We start from the raw sequence: 23754 nt of genomic DNA, 5'->3' as shown, positions 1-23754 counted from the left end.
TTGTGCAGTACAACTGTTTGTTTACCACTGTTCATGCTGTTTCTCAAACTGCCTCCATCGCTCCTCTGTCTTCAGTGTTGCTGTGACCCGGATGAAGGACGTGCCCCCGTTCGGCCCCCCCATCCCCAACGGCATGCTCTTCCGCGACCCGGAAGCCTTTCGGAACTTCCTGCTGGCCAAAGTCATCAACGCAGAGACCTCGGCACACAAGTCTGAGAAATTCCACACGATGGCCACGCGAACGCGGCAGGAGTACCTCCGCGATCTGGCGGAGAACTATGTCAGCAGCACGCCACTGGACTCCGCGGGCAAACTCAACAACCTCATCTCCCTGGCGTCCAAGAAACGGGAGCGCTCCAAAGCGAGGGAGGGGGCGGAGCTTGGCGCGGCGGGGGCGGTGGCCTGGAGGGTGCAGGCCCAGGACTTTAGCGGCGGCGTAACGGAGCTGGCCTGCGCGCTGGGTCTGTCGGCCGAGTACGTCCTCCTGATCGACTGCTCGACCAAAGAGGTGGTGTTCAACTGTTTCTGCGCTGACGTCATCGGCTGGACGCCGGAGCGGCTGGCGCTGAAGATCTTTTACGGGAGAGGAGACCACATCGCTGTGCGCGTACCGGAGGGCTTTGCCCCGGACATCAGAGAAGTGGTTCATAGATTAAAGGTGAGAGAGGAGATAAGATAGAATAAGGTGACACTTTATAAAACCCTGGAGGGAAGTTCAGGTGTAAGAGCAGCAAAAAGCAGTGCCGAGGAAATAAAACTAGGGAATGTAAAGCGGCATATGGAGCATTCTTTAATTCTTAATTCCAAGCCTGTCCATAGAGTGGACCATGGGCCAATTTTGGCCCTCCAACACCCTTCAGTTTTACCTTATAATAGGCTAATAATAATAATAATGGCTCCTAGATATCAAACAAATTTGTCATATAAACTCCTCAAACATCCAGGAAAACCCTCCTAGAAATATTCCACACTTGTTCGTCAAATTAAAAAAAAAAAGTTCTCTGCAAAGTTTTTTTCAGTGGGCCCAGAAAGTCCAGAAATCACGAAAAAAAATCTTATCTAATCTATAATCTTATTATTATACAGTAAACTACTGGTCTACAAACTCTACATCTTTCCCTTGTTTGTCCAGTCTTTGACGGTGGGCTGCGAGACGGTGGACATGACCCTGAGGAGGAACGGACTGGGCCAGCTGGGCTTCCACGTGCGGCTGGACGGCACTGTGGCCGAGGTACGGCCGGCGCTCTGACCCCCCGGCGCGGACCAGACCCCCATCGTTCACAACTGTCGTCGAGCCTCGTTGTCTCACCCCAGTCTCTGCTTCCCGGCAGGTTGAGGAGTACGGTTTCGCCTGGCAGGCCGGGCTGAGGCAGGGCAGCCGCTTAGTGGAGATCTGCAAGGTTGCCGCGGTGACGCTGACCCACGAGCAGATGATTGACCTGCTGAGGACGTCGGTCACCGTCAAGGTGGTCATCATCCCGCCCTACGAGGAGGGAGGGCCCCGCAGGTTTGTCGCCATTTCTGTTTTTGGTTCCCGCGGGCGGTTCGGTGTTTTTTTTAGTCTGGGAAATCAGGGAGGCAGATGAAGTACAGAGCGCTCAAGGGCGAGATGGTGGCCAGACGCCAACGTTCTGAGAGAGGATTCTGTGTGGGAGTGTGTGAACGAGTTTGGTGAGAGAGCGAGAGAGTTGTGTGGACCGATTCCCCGAGGGCCTCGCCGGGAGGAAACGAGAGAGACGGAGAAGACAAAGGAGGCATTTCTCGAGTGTATTCCCTTCTCTCTCTTAATTCACTTCTTCTTGTTTTTTCTTTTCCACCATTCCTATCTGGTTTTGTCCTCCTGTCCTTTGCAAGCTTTCATCCCACACCGAGGTTTTGACTGTGATGGAATAAAAACAATAATTGGGCCCCACGACACACTGATGTGGTGTTACAGAAAGGTTACAGTGATAAATGCACAACCACACACACAGGTGTGTGTGTGTGTGTGTGTGTGTGTGTGTGTGTGTGTGTGTGTGTGTGTGTGTGTGTGTGTGTGTGTGTGTGTGTGTGTGTGTGTGTGTGTGTGTGTGTGTGTGTGTGTGTGGGGAGTCCATAAATACAGTAATTGTGGTTGGATCTGTGATGCACTGTGGTTAGATTGCTTTAATGTTCGAAGCAGTTTAATCACACCAAGTAAAATCCCTTTGATTCTCTCTCACACACACACACACACACACACACACACACACACACACACACACACACACACACACACACATAGGCTCTCTACTCTGGCATTGAAGCAGTTGATAATTAGAGTCTTGTATTTCAGTCCTTCCCTCTCTCTTCTCTCTCTCCCTCTTTCACCCCTTTGTTGCACTCCCATTCTGACTCATTGGCGTGCCAGGAAAACAGATTGTAAGAGATTAAGGCCTGGAGCATGCAAAAGAAGGAGGGAAAAAAATAAAAATTAAACAAATAAATAAATAAAAGGGCACATTTAATTAAAAATGGATGCCCTGCACAAATGAAAACGGGAGCGATGGGATAGGCGGGGATTCTGTGTGTGCGCATGTGTGTGTGCGTGTTCACTTGGAACAGAATAGTGCTTGATGAGAAGGACGTGTCTAAACACTACCTTGGATGTGTGGCTCAGTGGGTGGATGGTGCGAGCGGGGGAGAGAGAGAGAGAGAGAGAGAGAGAGAGTGAGAGGGAAGGGTGAGATGGGAAGATAGATGGAAAGAAAGCCAGTTGAAAATATCCCTCCTTGCGTGTCTCATTCGCTCTCTGTTAAGGACGAGCAGGAAAAGCACGGGGATATCATGGAAAGAGGGCGGGCTTCGTAGTGTCGGCATGTCAGTGTTTCTGCCGTGAGGGTGCGCTCCAGCTGTGTCATGGAGGAGCCTGCAAACACACACCGTCCTCTCAAGGTTGGTACTCTCGGACTGTGTGTTTGTGGGCGTCTTTCTCTGATAGCGATGGGGTACCTTCGTCCGAACGGGGATTGATTGTCCACCTCTGCTGAGAGGAATGCCACCAAAATGTGTTTGTGTGCTCACATTTTTATGTGTGTGTCCCACCCCTTGGCTTGTTGTATTTAACTTTTCTGCAGGGCCAGTTGAGTTGTTTTCTTTATTCTCTTGGCATAAATTGGAAGTTTCAGCATACGGGTTGGTCGCGGTTAAATATTACAGGACAGATCACACTTTGACTGTAGACAGTCTGCTTCAGTTTCTACAGTCTTATCCATCCATCCAACCTCATCATTGGTCCATATATTTCCCCACAGCTCATTGTTTTTCTCTTCTCTTCCCTCTCCTCTCTCTTCATCTTGGTATGTAAGAGAATTGGCTAGTCTTGGATACATACATATCAATAATTAATGCCTCCTAACCTCAAGCAGTAGACTTGAATTATGAATGATGATTTCTGTGATATGCAATATTTGCTAGATCTGGTGGTTTCAATTTAAGCTTACATTACAGGCTTTTGCCACGAGCAATTGCAGATTTCATTACAACAACAGTTATAATACCCGTAAAATGCAAGCTTTAATGGTCATTGCGTAGCTTGGGTTTTGACAGAGTACAATACGCCGAGACAAATACACAACTGGCACCTCAGTGTGTTGTTGGGTTGCTAAACAGATGTGAATGGTGGACGCAGTGGGTTGACAACAGGACCTCACTTGTCTCTCACTGATGCCTTCCAAAGCCCCAGCAAGCTTTTTAACTAAATTATTTATTTTATTTTGCAAGGAAGTGCTATTTGCTGTATTCATTTTAAGTGAGAAGACAAGGTGCACATTTGCTTGTGCACATGTTCGCCCATAGTAATATTCGATGACCTCAGATGGTGACTTGGTCATTGGGTCTTTGCCAGTGTTTTTTCTTTGCTCAGTTTTTTGTGTGGGGAGCTTATTGGTGTTATATTATTGCCTAAATACCACATTCAAGTCTGAATTTGAGTTTGTTTAAAAAAAACAAAAAAACATACATGAAGTCAATTGATTCATCTGCAGAGATTATTATTTGTATAGAGAGCTAAGACAAATCCATAGGAATATCTTATTGTATCATGATGAAATGCATCTGATGCACTTGAGTTTATATTCTTTATTAGTATTGTGCTCAGTTTAAAACAAAGTCTATCACTCCTTAGTATACCTGTACTAACTGGAGGTGTACAGAGACACAATTTTCCGTATCTGTCAACCAAAAAAATTATCTGTCTCTGTATTCGGCCAGAAGACTGGAAGCGGGCATGGTTTATACCGGAAGTCATGTTTGAATCGGGAAAATGTTGTATTTTCTAACCTAATATTCATTAGTAATGCAATTTGTGTGCCTTCAAAGCACTAAATTGATTTAATATTGGCATATAATTAATTATGAAATATATTTCAACTAGAGCCAGAGCAATGGCAAATTTTTTGGGTCCGAGGCCAATCCAGATTTTGGAGCGTCTTAGCCCACCAATTACAAATGTTTTGAATGATATTTTGTTGCAATGCAAAATATTCAAAATATTCCAGAAATGTGGATTGGAGAAATTTTATTTTTATTTTTCCAGTGCTGTTAGCATGCTAGGCATACAACACAGAGTATTTTTGTATGCCATTGCATCTAGGACAGAGTTATTCTGCAAGTGGAGTTCAACTTCTCATCCTGCAATGCAACTCTTTATTATTTCTTTAATCATCAACAACTGCTGCAATAACTCTGTCCTATAAACGACCTGTAGACAAGAGCACAGCTTTTTGTTACACAGAGCAACCACCAATCCCCCTCTTTGGAGAACGATATTACCATGTTTTGCTCTATGAGCAACTAATCACTACTCCAAGAAGAGGAGAATCACCATGGGTGAGACAAATTAACATAGAAACAAACATGTACATGGGAAAACTTTAGATCACAACATGTATCGACAAAACAGAGTTCATTAAGTCCAGGAAAACTGGAACAGCAATTCAGCAGAGAGGGATTTAACTGGAGGGTGTTCGGGGGTGGGTTCAAAGCAGGTGCTGGTGGCGTGTGTGTGTGTGTGTGTGTGTGTGTGTGTGTGTGTGTGTGTGTGTGTGTGTGCGTGTGCGCGCACACACATATCAGAGGCACACACGCGCCACCATGAGTCTACCGGTGAGTGTACGGGACTTGTCCCAATTGATTCTGGTCCATGAGGTCGGAATTATATCAAAGTGCCTCCACCAAAAGGCCCTGAAGCCACGCGAGTCCCGAAGCCGTTTAGACACAAAAGACCCTACAGAAGCCAGGAGCCTGCGGAGCAACACCCATGAACGGCCCCGAGGAGCATAAACCAGTCCCAGAGAGCGCGAGGAGACCCTGCCCCCCCTGAGGCGCACACATACAACCCACCCCCAAGTGCAGGCACAAGACGCAGGTGCAGAAACCGGGCCGTGGACGGCAGGCACGGACCACAGGCCCAGAGCCAGGTCCCGTGCCGACAAACCACCACCCCGCAGGCGAACCGCCCACCAATGTCCCACGCAAAGGCGAGGCCCGCCCTACCGCAACTGACCGCACACCACATCCCTCCCCACATCGCACCCCGACAGTCGCGCAAACCCTCGCCAATTGTGTGGTGTATGTACTGAGTTTGAGTTCTGGCACTGGGAGAGATAGGCGAAACACAACCAGATCAACGCCAGGGTGCAGCAGGCTGGGCAGTCGCCATGGAAACCCCATCAGGCCCCTGACCAGTAGACTACGTATTTATTTTTCTCCATTTTCTAATTTAACCAAAAAAGAAAAGCCCTGTGCGTCCTGTGCAACATCACACAAGTCATTTTTTTCCTGAATGATAACGAGCAACTTCGGGTAGAAGAAATAACAGTGTCCATCGCATTATTTGTGCTTTCCCGAATAACGGATTCGGATACGGGTACATTCCGAGTACTAACCCTCCTGACTACCTCTAGGGGCTGCACTGAGGAGTATGAGATGAAGACCATGGAGCAGAAGCCAGAACCTGAGCCTCTAGCCGTCGGCTACCGGCCCTCCCCTCGCCCCCCGGCCTGGCGATGGGACAGCCCACCGCTCCCCCCAGGGCTCCACAGCGCCCCAAACCCCCAGCGCTGGATACCGATGGGCCCCCCACCTCCTCCCCTGCCCCGCTCCCACAAGGCAATGGTACCTGTGCCTTACAGGGAACCCCAGCACCTCAACTCCAAAAGGTGAGACACACCACTACTCTGCTAAAGCTGCTTTATCATTATTCAACCTCGGCTTCAGTGCAAAGTAAACAAATGTTGTCGTGAATTGGAAGGTGTCTTGCATTAGAAAGTTTGCAATGAAAAATATTTGCCCCATTTTTCTCAGTGGGGTTTTTCTTTTGTCAGTAAGCCTCAATCACTCACTGACAGCCCTAGAAAGCATGTGATCTTTTTTTTATTATACAGCTCTGAAGTCTTTTCTTCTCTTACCACCATTGCCCTCCAGGCCAGTGAGTTACCCAGAGAATCACTACAGCCTTTCCCCTGCGGGGAGCGACAGAGTGGCTCCGTACCGCAACCCCTCAGCCAGCTTTTCTTCGCCCTCTTCTGGCCTGGTGGGCCTGTCCACCATGGGGCCCCCAGGAATCACACCCGGCCCCTTCGTACGCTACAAGCCTTCACCTGATAGGTGTGGTCCTCTTGCTCTCTCTTTATTGTCTCAACTTTTCCCCCTTTTGGATTTAGACATAATGACTGATATGTGTCCCCGAAGAGAATTTATCAGTTCATAATCTACAGAACCTGGCTACGCTCAGTTAGACACCTGTGAACATGGATTAGCAGAGATGGAGGCTCTGTTGTGTGGGTGGCTCTTCCTGGCTGTGTGGGGGTTTACGACATCCTGCCCAACTTGAGGAACACGTTTTAGTCAACGGCTGTTTAGGGAAATAGAAAAACAGTCAAAACTGGAAAATCTCCTTCCGCTTTCATTTTTCATTTTTAAACTAATAAATGGATCCATTTTAGGCTGTTACAGTGTTGTTTATGAGTCATTATACTTGCAATTGGAGATGTTATGCAATTGGGTTGCTTTCATACCTACCTTGTTTGCATCAGCTGACCTTTTTTTTTTTTTAAGTTGGAACCTTTTAGACAGGTGTGAGACAAGCAAACTCTTGTCAGTCTGGTCGAACCCCTGTACAGTAGGTGTGAACAAAGTTCTATAAATAGTTTGCACAAAACATGTTACCTGGACCAATTACAGGGAATGTGGCCTGTGAACTTCGAGGTAACCTGAACATTTGAAATGCAATAAAATCATAGAACAATGTAGACCGTTCAGTAGTTGAAAATTAACAGTGGGAAACAAATTAACCAAACTTGTGACTCAGTGACTGTTCATCATACTTTTTGTCTCTATAGGTATGGCACAGGGCAGCGCCCTCTGCTGGGTCCTGAGCTCCCCATCAGTCTGGACATCACCTCCAGTGGAGAATCCTCCTCAGGCTTCACCAGCCAGGACAGCACCATGGAGCGCTGCAAAACAGGTACCATCACGCACAAAAAAAGTGTACTATTCAGGCAACGATAATAGCGGTTTCTTGTTGCATGCATTCACACAAGCTGGCTCTCATGTTGTATATTTTTAGTGGTCAGTATTTAAAAAGTGTTGAAAGTATTTAATCCTCTTTGCCAACTGTAGAGACCCAGTGTAGTGTGCTCTAATCCTGTGTGTGTGTGTGTGTGTGTGTGTGTGTGTGTGTGTGTCTGTCTGTCTGTCTGTCTGTCTGTCTGTCTGTCTGTCTGTCTGTCTGTCTGTCTGTCTGTCTGTCTGTCTGTCTGTCTGTCTGTCTGTCTGTCTGTCTGTCTGTCTGTCTGTCTGTCTGTCTGTGTGTGTGTGTGTGTGTGTGTGTGTGTGTGTGTGTGTGTGTGTGTGTGTGTGTGTGTGTGTGTGTGTGTGTGTGTGTGTGTGTGTGTGTGTGTGTCGGTGGGGGGTTCTGTACAGAGCCTCTTTGGCACGTTCCAGCATCATCGTCTCGGGTTATGGGTGGAGGAGGGGGTCAGAGGAGGCCAACCAGGCAAGATGTCCCAGGAAAAGACTCCCCAAACAGACACTCAAAGGTCAGATATTAGGGATGAGCAAGAACCTGCTTTCATCATTTATTATCCTGGAGCGGTATTGTATTTTAAGTGAAATAAGATATTGTGTAATCATTTTATGCAATTGTGCGTTCTAAATTGACAAATGTAAGAAGATATGGCCTTTATCTGGTTACCTTATAGGAGGTGAAATGCTTTGTTTTTATTTATTTGGCTTTATTAAAAATAAAGTGTTGGTCTGACATTAATTTAATGAATTGTTGTTAATTAAATTATTATAAATTATTATTATACATTTTTTAATTCAAGTTAGATTTGAAAAGCAGATATGTTGATTGTTATTGTTTTGGATTCTCTGTGATTTCTGTCTTAATAAATACTTCTATATTGTCTGTTCTGTGTGCAGGGGGAGACCCAGTACTCGAGCCACTCCAGCAGTAACACTCTGTCCAGCAACGCCTCCAGCAGCCACAGTGACGAGCGCTGGTTTGATGGAAGTGCCAGCGGCGAGCGAGGGGGAAGCGGTAACGGCGGTTGTCTTGGCGAGCCAGCAGACGCTGACCCCGAACTTCTCAACAAAGGGGGCTCAAGCGACAGCGGCATTGACGCCCCGACCCACTACAACCACAACCGCCATGGGAACATGTCCGGCAGTCAAGCACACAAGCCCATGCACTGCTCAGCGACTTATAGCGGCTTCCAGGAGCTGTTGGTGGGAAAGAGCAGCGGCGGGGAGGCGAGAGGAAGGGAGTCGTCGCCCGTGTCGGCCAATCAGAACAAAGGATACCGGACCAGGACCTTCCCACCTCCTGGCTCCAGTGCTGAGAAATCAGATGCATTCAAACCCAGGTAAGAGCCCGACTCTGGCCTGTTTATACTAAAAAAGGCTGCAACAACATGGATTATAGCAAAGCTGGTCTCAATAAATTATTATTGTTTATTTGTATTATTGTTGTTGTTATTATTATTATTATTATTATTATTATCATTATGATTATTATAGTTAATTATAATTTTTCATCATTTGGAGTCAACCCAAGTGATAGATATCTTTTAAACAATTTAAAATATTTTAATGCTGATGTTTTCCTTTAAGCTAAGCAAATTCTGCCTCTACCAAAAGTGAAGTGGTACAGAACACTTCAGTTCAAAATAAATAGTGAAACTCAACTGCAGCACCTTTCCTTTGTCCATTATATCACAGATCACAGATCCAGAGAACTTGTTTGGGAGGGGCCAAGGTTTTTTTCCAAAAATCTTTGGAGAGCAATTAGTTTGGAAGGCCCTTTATCTTGAGAGGTTCTAAGATGCTGGGTGGCCTTTTTTCAAGATGGTGTAGAGGAGCAGACTATCAATAAACCGCAGAGATTGTTAGGGTTGGAAATTGTATCATATCAAGAGTTAAATCAGCTTTATTACGATAGAGTTGTAATAGCTGTCCTCCTCCTCCTCGCTAAATACTTAGGAAGCAAACAGGAAGTCAGGCCAGCTGCTGTGCTGGTGGGTGCATTATTACAACCCCCCCCCCCCTTTCAAATGCATATAGTCACTGTTAAATACTCACACACGCACAGGTCTGGCTTCCCTCTGTGCTGGATTAAAAGGATTCTGTGTTTAGATCCCTTGTGCCATCAACTGGACGCCCTAGTCTGTGGCTAAACTCAACTGCAATACTTCATAGATGCAGAAAAAACCCCAGAAAACTTTAGGACACAGATGCTTCGCCACAGGTATTGTACAGTTTTCATGATGTGTAAATGGTTGGAGAATAAATAGATAAAGGCTCAGACAGATCTAGAAGATGTTTTTCTTTTTTATATATATATCAATTTATGGTGATGATGAAAGAACTTGGCGGGTTGTCTGTTGAATCTAGATTCACAGTTGTTTTTTGTTTTTTCTTCTCCAAAAGGAGATCCTACAAAAGGAAAGTTTTCAGTACATTTTTATCATTTATATATTCTCCTATAACAAAGGACACCAGAATGTGTGTATGCTAATAACATACGTAATTATAACCGTTAAATATAATTTTTTTTCCAATTTAGCTTATTTTTTGATTGAACTATTTAAACTTTACATTCAACTTTGTTTTTTGAGAAAAACTAATTTGCAGGTTAAAGGGGCACTTTTTGCAACTTAAAATATAGGAGTTAGCCACCTACCCATACATTAAGGCTGATCCACGTGTGAGCATTTAAAAATAATTACTTCCATTGGTATTAACAGTGCTTTCCCTGATTACCATCCCTCTATGAAATCATAATCCTTTGGAAACATTAATCGACCATTTTTCGCCTTGTCCTCTTTGTTGTTCCAGGGCCTGCTACACACCCCAAGGGTTTAAGACTCCAACTGCTGAGAAAGCCCGGCCTGGCAGAGCCTCCACCACCACGCCCACTTCGGCTCATCTAAGCTCTACCCCCCTTTCCAGCTCCGCCCCCAAAGCCTTTTATGGAAAGAGTCAGCCGGCTGCCTGGCAACCAGAAGACAATGGCCTGTCGACCTCCAACACAAACACATCCTCCAGCACTGATAGCAACAGCAGCAAGAAGTAAGTTAGTGACTGTGAGATTTGATTTTACTGGTCCTGAGCTCTTAAAACACACTTACCTAATTGGTCTAATCATTTTTTTAAATCTTTTATTGAGATACATGACACCCCGTACAGTATATAAGACTGGGAATGGTCAAAAAGAGTTTAATAAAGCGTAGTGAACGTTGTCCTTTAAAGGGGACCTAATTATGAAAAACTCACCTTTTCAGAGCCTGTGCACTTTGGGTGTCTGATGGGCCTTCTAATACACAAACGGTGAAATAGAACAATCCAGTCACCTTTTTGTGAGCTTCCTTTGTCAGAAAACATGCGATTCAACAAGCCATTCCGATTTGTGTGTCCTCCCTAAGTCACTTGGAGACTCATGAGAATTAGCACCGCCCCCAATCTGAGTTACTCCACCCACGGCTTAAGTACTACCAAGAGCTGCTGGACCCCCTAAGCATGGCAACTGCTTTGTTGGCTGCACCAACCAGCACAAATCTTTTAAAAGAAAGAGGGATTAATACAAACTGTCCTGACAAAACTGCAGATAAAGGAAATGTGAATATAAAAAAAAAAAATTAATGTGCTTTGTGTTTCTTAAAAAAAAAAAAAGGTATCTGGTAGGTTAACGATAGGCTGTGCCACGCGATCTGCTGCGCGTTTCTCCAAACAAAACCAATAAAAACAGTGTGTTTTTATTGTTAATATATTTATTTTCTTTATGTCTTATTTTCTGACGTTTCCTAATTGAATGAAACAAAAAAAGCCCTGTGCACTGTCCACCACAAACCTGAAGCATTTCCAAGAAGCAGTGGCAATGAAAGTTGGAACAAACTTTTAAATTTGGCCTTGTAGATCCAATATGAGTAAAGATTCAGCAACTGGATTGCTTGTTTCTTGCCTCAAATTTGTTCAGAAACAGATTTTGGTGCACTGCTATGGGGAAATAAGGGACAGTTTACATACTTCATACAATGGAACCCTACTGCTCATGCTTAAACTGGATCATGGTGGATCATGATCATGATCATGATGGAGCTGTCATTCCATACTATAAGCACCTGATTGCAATGAGTTGAGCAGATTGCGATCTTTTTGTAAAATCGTTAACATTCCGAAATCATATGTTTCCATCCAAATTTAAGGAGAATTTTAAACCTAGGAACCTAGAATTTTAAATTTAGAAATGCCCCAATAAATAGAATGTGAATTAGGTGAGTGTCCATCAGTTGCGTTCGGGGCAAATTAACTGTTTAACCTGGAACTGTTTAATTTAAATTGTATGCCACTGGTGTACTGGCGGAAGATGAACAATTATTTGTATAAAAACAGCAAATCAACAAAAATGTCATGATCGGACATCCGTAGTGATGAAATCAAGGTAAAGCTTGATTTGATGTTTTCTCGTGTGACCAGGCAAGTAGACGTGAATTCGAAGAACGTGTTCGGACAGCCCCGTCTGCGAGCATCACTCCGGGACCTTCGGTCTCCACGGCGAACGTACAAGAGCACCATTGAGGATGACTTAAAGAAACTGATCATCATGGACCCAGCGGAGGCGCCGCAGAGAGACACTGTACGGAACAGACGCACACAGACCACGCGGACGGAGAGGTGTAAATGAGTAAATATGAGGCACTCTGAGCGCCGCTAACGCCGCTCCTGTCTCCCCCGCAGTCGCCCAGACGCACCCTGCAGCGAACCTTCTCTGACGAATCGCTATGCAGCGGCCGCAGGGAGAACAGCTTCGCAAACTCAGAGAATCAGGCCAACCAGACCGATCTGCTATTCACCTGCACCCTGCCCACGCGCAGGCACGCCTCCGGCAACCACGGCAACACCATGCAAAACAAGAAGGGTGAGTTTGCCATCGGCGGTGTGGTTTCTAGGCACGGCGGTGCGGGCTTTCTCGAGCGCTTTAATGTTCAGCGACAGGAAGTAGGGGAGGGAGGGCTTTTCACTGTGTCCTGACCCGCCGTCCTCCTTCTCTCCCAGTCCCTCTGTCTGCGTCGGAGTTGTCCCTGACGGAAGTGAGGGACAAGGTTCCTCCGCTGAGGAGGTTGGACCCCGGGCTGATGCCGCTGCCGGACACCGCCTGTGGACTGGAGTGGTCCAGCTTGGTCAATGCTGCAAAAGCCTATGAAGGTGAGGAAGGTCTGGAGAAAATACGATGAAACCTATTTGATCACCAAGGGGAAACATCCTATCATAATAATAATAATAATAATAATAATAATAATAATAATAATAATAATGTATGCAAAGAAAATGCAGGCATGTAATTGAGCAACAGTGGAGTGACAGTGCAGATGATGTAATAATATTGTAGAAAATGCCTGTGCGTCATTTTCAGGGGTGGGGAGCTGGTTGGCCATTGGCAATCACTTAGTTGCTAAGCGATACTTACTCAGTTGCTCAGTTGACTTTATGCACATATTAGGATTTGGTTTTACAAATATTGCACAAAAGGGTGGAATGTAGTTTGACAGATGTCAGTGTCACACCCCTCTGGCTGCGTTATGTCTACATCGGGGTTCACAATGGTTCGGTCAATCTCGCTCCATGTGTCACATGACACCCCTGGGAAAGAGAGGGGGTACTGGGTTGTTCGGTGCCCAGTGAACAAAAACCTTCTTTCCTTCACAAACTGGATCCATGTCTAATCCCCCAGTGCCCCCTGTGGTGCAGGACCAAACACAAGAGACGCAGCCAAGCCTCAACTCACTGCCCAAGCCAAATGTGTGTTCAGTAGAACCCCATTTATCCTAACCTCAGTATCTAGTTGTCCATTACCCTTATACTGTATGGGCCTGTAGTGTTTTCGATTTTTAGGGATCATACTGTAAGTACTTCATAAACCCATTGGCCCGATTTAGAAACGGGGTTTTGTGTCTTTGCATTCGTGTTTCTCTGTCTTATACAAGCGTCATTCCCATGGCGTCTAGATAGTTGGGTGTCTACTGTACTTGTGGCTGGGTGTTATCTCATGGTGAACATCTATTTTAAGGCATTTTTGTAATCCCCCGTGTGCATCTCTGACTTTTGCTCTTACAGTTCAAAGAGCGGTTTCCCTCTTCTCCCTGACTGAGCCTCCGCTCGGGGGTCCAGACATGAGGCCGGTCATCAGTCCAGTCAACTTCCAAACTCCTCAGACACCGCGCACAACCCCAACCTTCAGCGGGTATTTCTCTCTCACTCTCACACACACACACTCACACACACACACACACACACACACACACACACACACACACACACACACACACACACACACACACACACACACACACACACAATGCAGATTCACCAATTTCCACCAGCTGTAGACATGCAAAAGGCGTTCCATCTATAACCAAGTTTGGTAGGGCAAGAGATTGTATATTTCTAATGTTTTCACATGTTCAATGGAGTCCTATATGACATAGTTAACCACATTGTAGGGAAATTACTTGATTAACAAAAACACATTGCGTCAGTTACTAGGATGGTAAAATGCAGAGGAATTCATTTTGTTGCCTCAGTACTTGTGCTCTGTGCAATGGCAGTTGGTTGAATCTATCTACTCACTGTCTCCCACATGGTTTGTGATGAACTATTCTATGAACTATCAATGTTGCCATCTGGTGGTAGTTAGCGGTATAGTCAGGTGCCGCCTTGTCTCCTCTTGCCAGAGTAAACATTGACAGCAGTCCTCCTCGTCCAGCCTGGAGCAGTTGGTAATGAAACAGAAGCGATTTTGTTGACTTTATCGTAGCACTGTTTAACTTAAACGGTGCTATACTCCCATTTCTGCCTTACCAGTTTGGTTCCACCCCAGGTGCTGTTTCACTCATTTACATCTGTTAAACATTCCCAAAGTTTGGTGACTCCTCAGGGCTCAACACTGGCTTTTAAAAGTGGTTGCTAGGCTGGCCACCTGACATCAGCTTTTGATTGCCGAATCTGAAAATATGGTTGCCATTTTTAGTCACCTCATAGTTTGAGTAATTAAGATACTGTGCAGTTATACTATAAATGCTTATTAATGAAAATGTGACATGAAATAATGTTAAAAAGACTAACTACAGTGACCGAACAAAATTCTTTGTAGTTTGTGTTTATCTGATACTTTACAGAATTTGAATCTTCAGAGGTGAAGAAACACAAGCAAGACAGACAAGAGCTGTGATAACACTAACTCTTCTGGTCACACTTGGCCTGATCACACTTAGCCTGTGTCTCTGTCTCTCTCTTACACACACATACAGCATATGCTCACCACACAGACAATAAGAATCTCAACAGTCTTGTTTGTCCCCTCATTGTTAACAATGGTCAATTCTAAATGTCATTTTTCCATTTAAAAGTAGCTCTCCACCAGAGGAGGTCTCAGCCAAAATCATTATTAATGCTGTCTGTCAACAAAGATAAGAACTGGTTATTGTATTGTAACGGCTATATGTTCAAAATTTTGACCCAACTGACTAGAAAAAATTACTAAATCTAAAGACATTTCCTGTATATTTTTATTTTATTATAGTTCGTTTTTTAAGTACACAATAATGTTTCAGGTAGTTTTCATTTTGTCTGTTTCAACTAAAATGTTTTTTCACGCCTAGTTCTAGTTTTTAGTTTACTTTTCGTTAACTGTACAGGGATGCAAACACGTGTGGGGGAAAAAAGGTCTGAAATATACTTGTATACGTCGGCCACTGGTGGTGGTGTTCCAGTGAACGCATCACTTCCGACTCACATTGCAGTTTTCCGAGCCCATGAACGCAGCATCGCTTCCTGGCTGTTTGGAGCGCTTCGAGCCGTTGTCCGCATCTCAGTTCTAACTCAATATCAGAGAACGAGTCCACTAGTTTGATCGCGGATGGCGTCGCACACACCCCGCCCCAGATCAGTTTGGAAGATTCACACAAGTCACCCAAATTGACATGTCAAAAGCGATATTCACCAAAAAGCAAGTTGTTTGCACCCCTGTGTGTAATAAGCTTTCTCTACTGCGATCCACTAATTGGCTCTTTGGCTGGCAGCGCTGTCCATACTTTTTATGTTAAAAATGTATGTGACAAATAATCTCTTGAACTTGAAAAAGTGGTTTCCAATTCACTCACTGTGGTCGCCTACGGCAACCAGCATCAACATGTGAGGCTTAGCAGTTTATTTTTCTTTGCAAGCAAACATTTATGTTTGTGATGTTTTCAGCGACGAGGTTCCTAATGACCTGTCGGGGAGGCTGTACCACCTGGAGGTGATGTTGAAGCAGCTGAACAACGACCTGGACAAGGTGAGATCCCTGTTTTCCTATGAAACGGTCGTTGATGTAACGCTACGAGAAATCAAGTGACAGAAGGGCAGAATTATCCCATCGTGTCCTTTAAGGATTCGTTTGTCGTTGTTCAACCCCGGCCTCATTAAAATGTTGCTTTCCATCATTTCTAACTGTTCATAGCACAACGTCTCTGGATGCTTTACTGTTGAGAAACGTACAGAGCAACGAGGCGAACTTTAAAGCCTTAAAAAGTGAAATGTCCTTTTCAAAACACGGGGAAACTCACAATATTCATAAAGGCAATTATCGGGTTGTTTTTTTGTTTGGTTTTATGGATTCTTTAGCTCCTCTGGCGATATAAAGTAAGTTGTGTAAGCATAAACATCTTTTCCCGAACAAACATACAAGTCTCCTTTTCCCTCTCCTCTTCCCCCTCCAAGGAGAAGAAGGACAAGGTGGTGCTGCTGGCGGAGATGGCTAATCTGAGGGAGAACAACCAGCGGCTGCAGGAGGAAAGCCACTCGGCCAGTGAGCAGCTCCGCAAGTTCAGCCTCCTGTTCACCAACCCTCAGCAGGAGAGGAAGTGACCTCCACCCATTCCATTCCACTCCACATTTTTATTTTATTTTTTATTTTTTTAACGAGGTGACGGGGGGGTGAAGTCGGCTGCCCGTCACTACGAGGAGCAAAGCCCCCAAAGTTCTGAAGTCGTGTCCCGTTACAGAACCTCGAGTCATTTCACCGCAGGCACGCAGAGACCCACGGACCAAAACTAGACTGCCTTAAACTGGAGAGAACTACGGTGGAGGAGAAGGAGAAAAGCTATTTTTTAAATCCAGAGACTGAGAGGTCGAACATGATTCCTCCATCAAATCAGCCAAAAACAAAACGGACTTCATCTCCCGGAGTGCACTCAGACTCGCAGGTTTTACGTTTTTTAAGACATGGTACTGTAGTTCAGTGCTTGTGTGGTACTTCCAGCATATTCTATAAACGTAATCTACATTGTAGTGAGGCTTTATAACAGTAGCGTGTGTGTGTGTGTGTGTGTGTGTGTGTGTGTGCGTGTGTCAGCGTCAGCGAGGTGTCGGGGGCAGGAAACACTCAAACCAAGGCGACGGCGTTGTGGCACAACGTAGAGATGGATTTTACTACCACCGGACATGTTTTAGAGTGTGCTTGTGAGAGAGAGAGTGTGTGCGACCGTAGTGGTTCTGTTTAAGGTCATATAGATCCGAGCGGAGGCTGTCATTTCCTTTTCGTTAGTGAACAGGTATAACAACAAGCCATCGACGTCGTGAGCTCCGTGAAACCAGCGTCGTCGCTCGTCTGTTTGATTTTTTCACAGAGTGCAGTCATCTCAGTTCTTAAAATCCTCCGATTGTTATTTTTATCGTGTGTGTGTGAGTGTCACTATTTTAGATAGTAAGCCTTAGAAATAGTCAGGACGGGATGATCATATTTATTTGCCACGTTTTGCTCATTAGCTGAAACATGCGACGGAGGTTTCAGCCGACCTTGCTTTGCTGTACATTGGAATCACTATTTACACTGAAGCTACTGTGTCATATCAGGAACCGTGTCGCAGACGGGTGCGAAGGGAGTGAGCGCCCGTCGCTCTCACAGGACGCAAAAAAAAAAAAAAAAAGTCTCTGGGTCCAAAATCCTTTTTTTCCCGTAACCAGAATCTCAGCGAAAGGTGCGCACACACACACACACACATACACACACACACACACGCTCAAAAACACTTTTTATATGGACGCTCGTCTGGCACTGAATGGAAGCGGATTCTTCTCTCCCTCCCATGATCTGTGGAAGGAGACGAAACCATGCGAGCCCTGGTTAAAAAAATATATATAAAAAAGAAAAAAACATTCTAAACGCCATCTTCCTCCCAACCCTATGCAACAGTCCATTCTTCATCAGTTAAGTGCCCTGATCAAACAAAAAAATGTTCGCTTGGGTTCCTCACTTCGGTGTAAATAACCCTGTTATATCCTTACACAACGCTTTTGTCCAAAGCCGCTAACGATAAGTACACCTGTCAATAGTAGTCAAAGTAAGAACAAATAAGAATCAATAAAGAATAAGTGTCAAGGTCTTGAGTGAAGTGACACGCCACAAGCACAATTGTATTCACCTTTGGTCGTGTGACGGACTAAAGCATGCTGTGGGGTTTCTACTTGGCGTATTTCTATGTATACATTGGATTACTGGAGGCAGATTGGGATGTTTGATCACAATCTTACCTAAATACACTGTGTTCATGTCCCAGTTCTATCGGTTTGTTCCCCAGATGTCCCGACCCGCACGGACCCGAGTGGTTTAGTCTGATCAGGTGGAATTTTCCAGTCGCAAAAATGCACATCGCAATATGTCAAGATCATTTTTGCAACCTTTTCTATTAGGTTAGTTTAGGATTTCGTAAAAAAAAAAAATTTTGGAAAAAAAGCTGTATCCCGCGGGCTGGGTTGAGGTTTAGAAGGGGGGGGGGGTGTATTAAGACAAACCAAAACACATATTCCTAGAACAACCTTTACACTCCGATTATTCCTCGAATGGAAAACTTTTTCAGCCATGAAGCTTGACAAATATAGCCGTTATTGAAGTCAGCGATGTCTTAACCTTAAGTTTTTGCATGTGGAGGGCCATGGGTGTCTTTTTTTTATTTTTATTTTATCTTGTTTAATATAAGTATAATTTGAAGCTAATTCTAGCATACACAATGATACATATTGAGTATAGCTTGGTGCCTCGATGCTGCACTCACAAATTACATAGTAATGCATTAAGGTAAGTGGTTAATATTGTATGACTCAAAAGTTTTTTGTTTTTTTTAATGTTTAATATTTTGATAATTTATTTTTGAAGACATTGGCCACTTTTGCAAACTGAAAAATAGTGAAGACACGAGGGTACTGTTTTTAATCCAATGTACGCCATTTGATTTCTGATCACTGTATAAAGCTGATTTGTATCATTTTATCTCTGCATTGGTGCGTTCTGCATGTGGCAGCGGTACGTAATGCATTAGATTTAACATTGTTTTGCTTGGGGTTTTATCAATGAGTGTACATTTAAAGTGTAAATTATGTTTTCATTATTTTATAAGAAAATATATTTAAAAAAAAAAAAATCTCTTCCAATGGCTTTGTTTCCTTTTGAGAAAATCTTTTTTCAAGCTTGCACTATTGTTCAAGTCTTGGTTTTGTTGACTTTAAATAAAATTTACACTGTGAAATGGTGTAAATATTGGTTGTGGACCAGCCTGGAGACAACCTGGAACAGGAATATAAAATAAATGAATATAAAAACAATGAACCGATATTACTGTATAGATTTTTTTATTAATCACAATACTAATTTGGTCAGAAGTATTACTTTCCATTCCCATTCATTAAAAGACATTTAAAACTTGCTAAGTGGAATAATGATGCGTTTCCAAGACCCACTTTATAGCTTATTTTAGAAAGATTCAAATAATTTGTTTATAATAAATATAATAATAAATAATAAAGTTTTAAACATGCAATTTGGAGCCGTTTCTCACGTGAGAAAATAAATCTCTCCGCCTGAGAAAGTGGTGAGTTAAAGGGAAGTGTGTGGGTAAGGAATATTAAGATCCACACATGAGGCACTCGTCCCCGTTTTCCAAGGAACACGCCATGGCGCCGTCATTGAGTTCCTTGATCTCCTCCTCTGAAGTCGTTTCGGGCTTAAGCTTCTTGTTGAGGGTGAACTGGATGGGGTTGGCTGCGGGCTTTGTCCGCAAGTAGTACATTCCAGTCTTTAGACCCTGTAATGAAAGGGAGAAGGGCACTTTAGAACGCAGGTCATTCAGGCGAGTCGCCTTGGAAATTCCCTCTCCCTCCTATTAAAAGTTTTTGTTTTTGCGGCCAAAACTTACTTGTTTCCAACCGAAGAAGTGCATGCTGGTCAGCTTGCCGTAGTTGGGCTCGGCGATGTGGATGTTCAGGGACTGACTCTGGTCAATGAAAGCGCCTCGATCTGCAGCCATTTTGATGATGGTCTTCTGGGAGATCTCCCACACGGTTTTGTACAGCTCCTTCAGATCTTTGGGGATCCCGTCGATGCTCTATGGAGGAACAGGAATAGGACAAGCGTCAGCCTGGCTCTCTTCACTCCCTAGATGGACATTACATTGTGGTTTTGACATTAACCTGTATAGAACCGTTCTGGCCGATCAGCTGGTTCTTCATCTCCTCGTTCCATAGTCCCCTCTCCGTGAGGTCCTTCAGCAGGTGGGGGTTGACGATCTGGAACTCCCCCGAGAGAACCCTGCGGGTGTAGATGTTGCTGGTGTAAGCCTCGACCGACTCGTTGTTGCCCAGGATTTGGGCCGTGGAGGCCGTGGGCATGGGCGCCAGCAGCAGACTGTTCCGCACGCCGTGCTCGGCGATCTTCTCCTTCAGCGACTTCCAGTCCCACATGTCCGTGGGCGTCTTCTCCCACATGTCGTACTGGAGGATTCCCTTGCTGACGGGCGAGCCCTGGTAGGTCGGGTAAGGGCCGAGCTCCGCCGCCAGCTCACAACTGGATTCCAGAGCTGCGTAGTAGATGGTCTCGAAGATCTGAATGTTGAGCCGCTGGGCCTCGGGACTCTCAAAGGGGAACCGCATTAGGATGAAAGCATCCGCCAAACCCTGGACACCGATTCCAATTGGCCTGTGACGCATGTTTGAGGTCTCAGCCTGAGGCACCGGATAGAAATTGAGGTCGATGATCTTGTTCAGGTTCTTCACTACGATCTTGGTGACGTGCGCCAGCTTTTTAAAGTCAAACGTTCCTTCGGGGGTCACATACATATTGAGAGCGATGGAGGCCAGGTTGCAAACGGCCACCTCATCGGGACTGGTGTACTCTATGATCTCTGTGCAGAGATTACTGCATTTGATGGTGCCGAGGTTCTGCTGGTTGCTCTTCCTATTGCAGGCATCCTTGTAGAGCATATAAGGGTTGCCCGTCTCTGTCTGGGACTCGACGATGGCGTGCCAAACCTGCTGGGCCTTTATCACACGCTTTGCTCTGCCCTCCCTCTCATATCTGGTGTAGAGATTCTCAAACTCCTCCCCCCAGCACTCGTCCAGCCCAGGACAACTACTGGGGCACATTAAAGACCAGTCTCCATTGCTCTCGACCCTCTTCATGAAGAGATCCGGAATCCACAGGCCATAGAACAGGTCCCTGGCTCTCTGCTCCTCCTTCCCTGTGTTCTTCTTCAATTCCAAGAAGTCCAAGATATCAGAATGCCACGGCTCCAGATATATAGCGAATGCCCCAGGCCTCTTGTTGCCGCCTTGGTCAATGTACCGTGACGTGCTGTTGTAAATTCGAAGCATAGGGACTATGCCGTTTGAATTGCCATTCGTGCCAGCGATGTAGCTCCCTGATGATCTGACGGAACTAATGGCGAGACCAATGCCTCCAGCAGATTTGGAAATGAGAGCACATTGTTTCAGCGTGTCATAAATGCCCTCAATGCTGTCTTTTTGTATCGTGAGCAAGAAGCAACTCGACAACTGTGGCTGGTTGGTCCCAGCGTTGAACAAAGTGGGAGACGCATGGGTAAACCACTTCTCTGAAAGCAGGTTGTAGGTTTCGACGGCTGCGTCAATGTCTCTTTTGTGGATTCCCACCGCCACTCTCATGAGCATGTGTTGGGGTCTCTCTGCGACCTTCCCATTGATCTTCAACAGGTAAGATCGCTCGAGAGTCTTGAAGCCAAAAAAGTTGTAGTTGAAGTCTCTGTCAAATATAATGGTCGAGTTGAGACGGTCCTTGTTTTGCAGGACGATGTCAAGTGTTTCCTTGGAGATCATGGGACAGTGACGGTTATTAATGGGGCTGACATAGCTGTACAGATCCTCCATCACGTCACTGAACACTTTCTTAGTCTCTTTGTGCAGGTTAGAGACAGCAATCCGTGCAGCCAGAATGGCATAGTCAGGATGCTTGGTCGTGAGGGTGGCCGTGATCTCTGCGGCCAGCGTGTCCAGCTCTACAGTGGTGACCCCGCTGTACAGACCCTGGATCACCTTCATTGTAATCTGAGCTGGATCCAAAAAGTCTGAATTCAACCCGAAGCAAAGCTTCTGGATACGGGACGTGATTTTGTCAAACATAACCCGCTCTTGGCGTCCATCTGAAACACAGGTGTTTGTCTTGTGAAATAACAGCTGACAGTTTAAATGTACACAAGTGATTAAAACGACGGCGCAAAGTAAAAACACACACAAGACGCAGCAGTGACATGAGAAAAGCCTGATTGATCAGCTTGTTAAGTCGGTTGATAAACAAATAGTGTATAGACTTTTCACTTTTTAAACAGGTAAATTGCAGTGTTTACAGGAGTGCACAGCAAACAATATGAAAAACCCCCCAAATAAAGTAATAATGGAAAATAAATGGCAACATGCAATAACCTAAAAAGAAACAAAAAAAAGTTTAAATAAAACAATGTATAACACACCTAAAAATTAACTAAAAACAAAGTAATTTGGCAATATTAAATAGACAACCTGTCCGTGCAAGCTATACATACAGTGACAGGTTTGCGTGTATATTTTATAACACTTTATAAATGATTTTTTTCTTTATTTTGTTTTTTCAACTTGTGGTCAACCTCCACAAAACACACGACACAGGAGTGTGATATATTTTTTTTAAACTATTTCACTAAAAACCGACGCAGTTTGAAGCCAAAGGACCATGACAGCTGCTGTCAGTTGCCGATAAACACCCATGAAGCACTAGCTAGCTGCGAGCTAACACTCACCTCGTTTGATCACATGCATGGTCGCAGGGCTCGGTGAGACTCGTGTTCACTGCGGGGGAAAAGACGTTTCTCGGGTCGAACTTGGAGGGGCAACGCGCGGATTCACAGCATCCACAGCGTCCGAGCCAAGGGGACCAGAAAGCGGCAACGGCGTAACCAAATCCCCCGATAAACAGCGGCGGTACCGTCCGGGGGGTTCGGCCAAGGCGCTGCACCAATCAACAGCCTCGTAATATGGGCCACGAAACGGGCGGCCAATCAGAACGCGTCTTCGTCTTCTTCATCTTCTTTGGGATTTAATGGCAAGCGTGCGCCCGAAATGTCCCACTACCGCCATCTCCCGGTGTTAGATAGTTAGTTCTACAACTTCCAGTGTGTCAGGTTTTCCTCATCCACTTCCACCACACTGCAGTTAAAAGACTCATTTACTCACCCTACTGTTAGTCCTGATCTTTCCATTTCTTCCATCATGTCCTTTCTCACTGCGCCTACACGTTCGGCTTCCTGACAGTGATCACAAAATGTGCAGTGCACCGTTCAGATCACTGCGTCCTAATCTCAACCTGGTCGTGATTGTCTCCTTCCTTCTCCTCGCAAACGCCAACTCTATTTTGAATGGAATGTAAATGTCTTCCTTTTGTCTCCGCATCCCAGTGCTTCCGCCGCCCATTATTGGTTTCCTTCGGCGCCACGCCCTTTTCCTTCTGATTTTGAGACTTATATGTGCGTCTATGTTTTCTGTTTTTAACAACCTGCTCGGTTAGTTTCTCCACTCTTTCGTTGCCCTGAACCCAAATGAATATGACCTCCGCGCCTTGTTTCCTTATTCCTGCGTGTACTGATATTATTTGGTAAAGTAATTCCTGGTGATTTATACACTATGTCAGAATCAGAACGGAAGTCTTCATTGCCAAGTTTACACGAACAAGGAATTTGTCTTGTTTTTTGGTGCATACATGAGACATAAATGTAAAACATAAGTAAAATATGTAAGAATATGTAAAATAAGGCTGTTTTTTTTGTTGTTTTTTTTATAAAGCTGTACAGTCTGGGCAGGAATGTGCAAATGTCCAATCTAAAGTGTAACAGAAGGTGCAATGTTTACGGATAAAAGTCC

At 44.9% G+C, this 23754-nt stretch overlaps 2 protein-coding genes across 2 annotated transcripts in view; one reads left to right on the top strand and one right to left on the bottom strand.

The window, feature by feature from the left end:
* sipa1l3 (signal-induced proliferation-associated 1 like 3) overlaps positions 1-18304 on the top strand; it is a gene marked incomplete at its 5' end in the record, with an annotated part of 29142 nt that extends 10838 nt beyond the window's left edge. The window contains 15 exons of the mRNA XM_080007363.1: positions 76-658; positions 1133-1231; positions 1332-1507; positions 5925-6179; positions 6445-6627; positions 7362-7486; positions 7945-8060; positions 8446-8888; positions 10360-10593; positions 11998-12157; positions 12259-12439; positions 12577-12726; positions 13636-13762; positions 15772-15853; positions 16279-18304. Coding sequence (XP_079863489.1) covers positions 76-658; positions 1133-1231; positions 1332-1507; positions 5925-6179; positions 6445-6627; positions 7362-7486; positions 7945-8060; positions 8446-8888; positions 10360-10593; positions 11998-12157; positions 12259-12439; positions 12577-12726; positions 13636-13762; positions 15772-15853; positions 16279-16425 — 3061 coding nt within the window. The 3' untranslated portion in view covers positions 16426-18304. The remainder of the gene's footprint in view (positions 1-75; positions 659-1132; positions 1232-1331; positions 1508-5924; positions 6180-6444; positions 6628-7361; positions 7487-7944; positions 8061-8445; positions 8889-10359; positions 10594-11997; positions 12158-12258; positions 12440-12576; positions 12727-13635; positions 13763-15771; positions 15854-16278) is intronic.
* An 864-nt stretch (positions 18305-19168) lies between these two features.
* On the bottom strand, positions 19169-22783 carry LOC307235326 (ribonucleoside-diphosphate reductase large subunit-like). The gene is made up of 4 exons (XM_080007362.1): positions 22638-22783; positions 20023-22004; positions 19749-19937; positions 19169-19637 (listed from the first exon to the last, which is right to left on the bottom strand). The coding sequence occupies exons 1-4, from the start codon at positions 22654-22656 to the stop codon at positions 19458-19460; spliced, it is 2370 nt and encodes a 789-aa protein (XP_079863488.1). The 5' UTR covers positions 22657-22783; the 3' UTR covers positions 19169-19457.
* Between the last annotated feature and the right edge of the window lie 971 nt (positions 22784-23754).

Source organism: Zeus faber, assembly GCF_960531495.2.
Source record: "Zeus faber genome assembly, chromosome: 9".
Taxonomy (NCBI): Eukaryota; Metazoa; Chordata; class Actinopteri; order Zeiformes; family Zeidae; genus Zeus; species Zeus faber.
Note: the sequence above shows the minus strand (reverse complement) of the source record. Positions and strands in the feature narration are given on the sequence as shown.

Bases quoted from the DNA above. Each gene is read 5' to 3' on its own strand.
- LOC307235326 (XM_080007362.1), bottom strand. The intron at 19,938-20,022 runs GTTAATGTCAAA...GTTCCTCCATAG, and splicing joins GCCAGAACGGTTCTATACAG to AGCATCGACGGGATCCCCAA. The intron at 19,638-19,748 runs GTAAGTTTTGGC...CTTTCATTACAG, and splicing joins ACTTCTTCGGTTGGAAACAA to GGTCTAAAGACTGGAATGTA.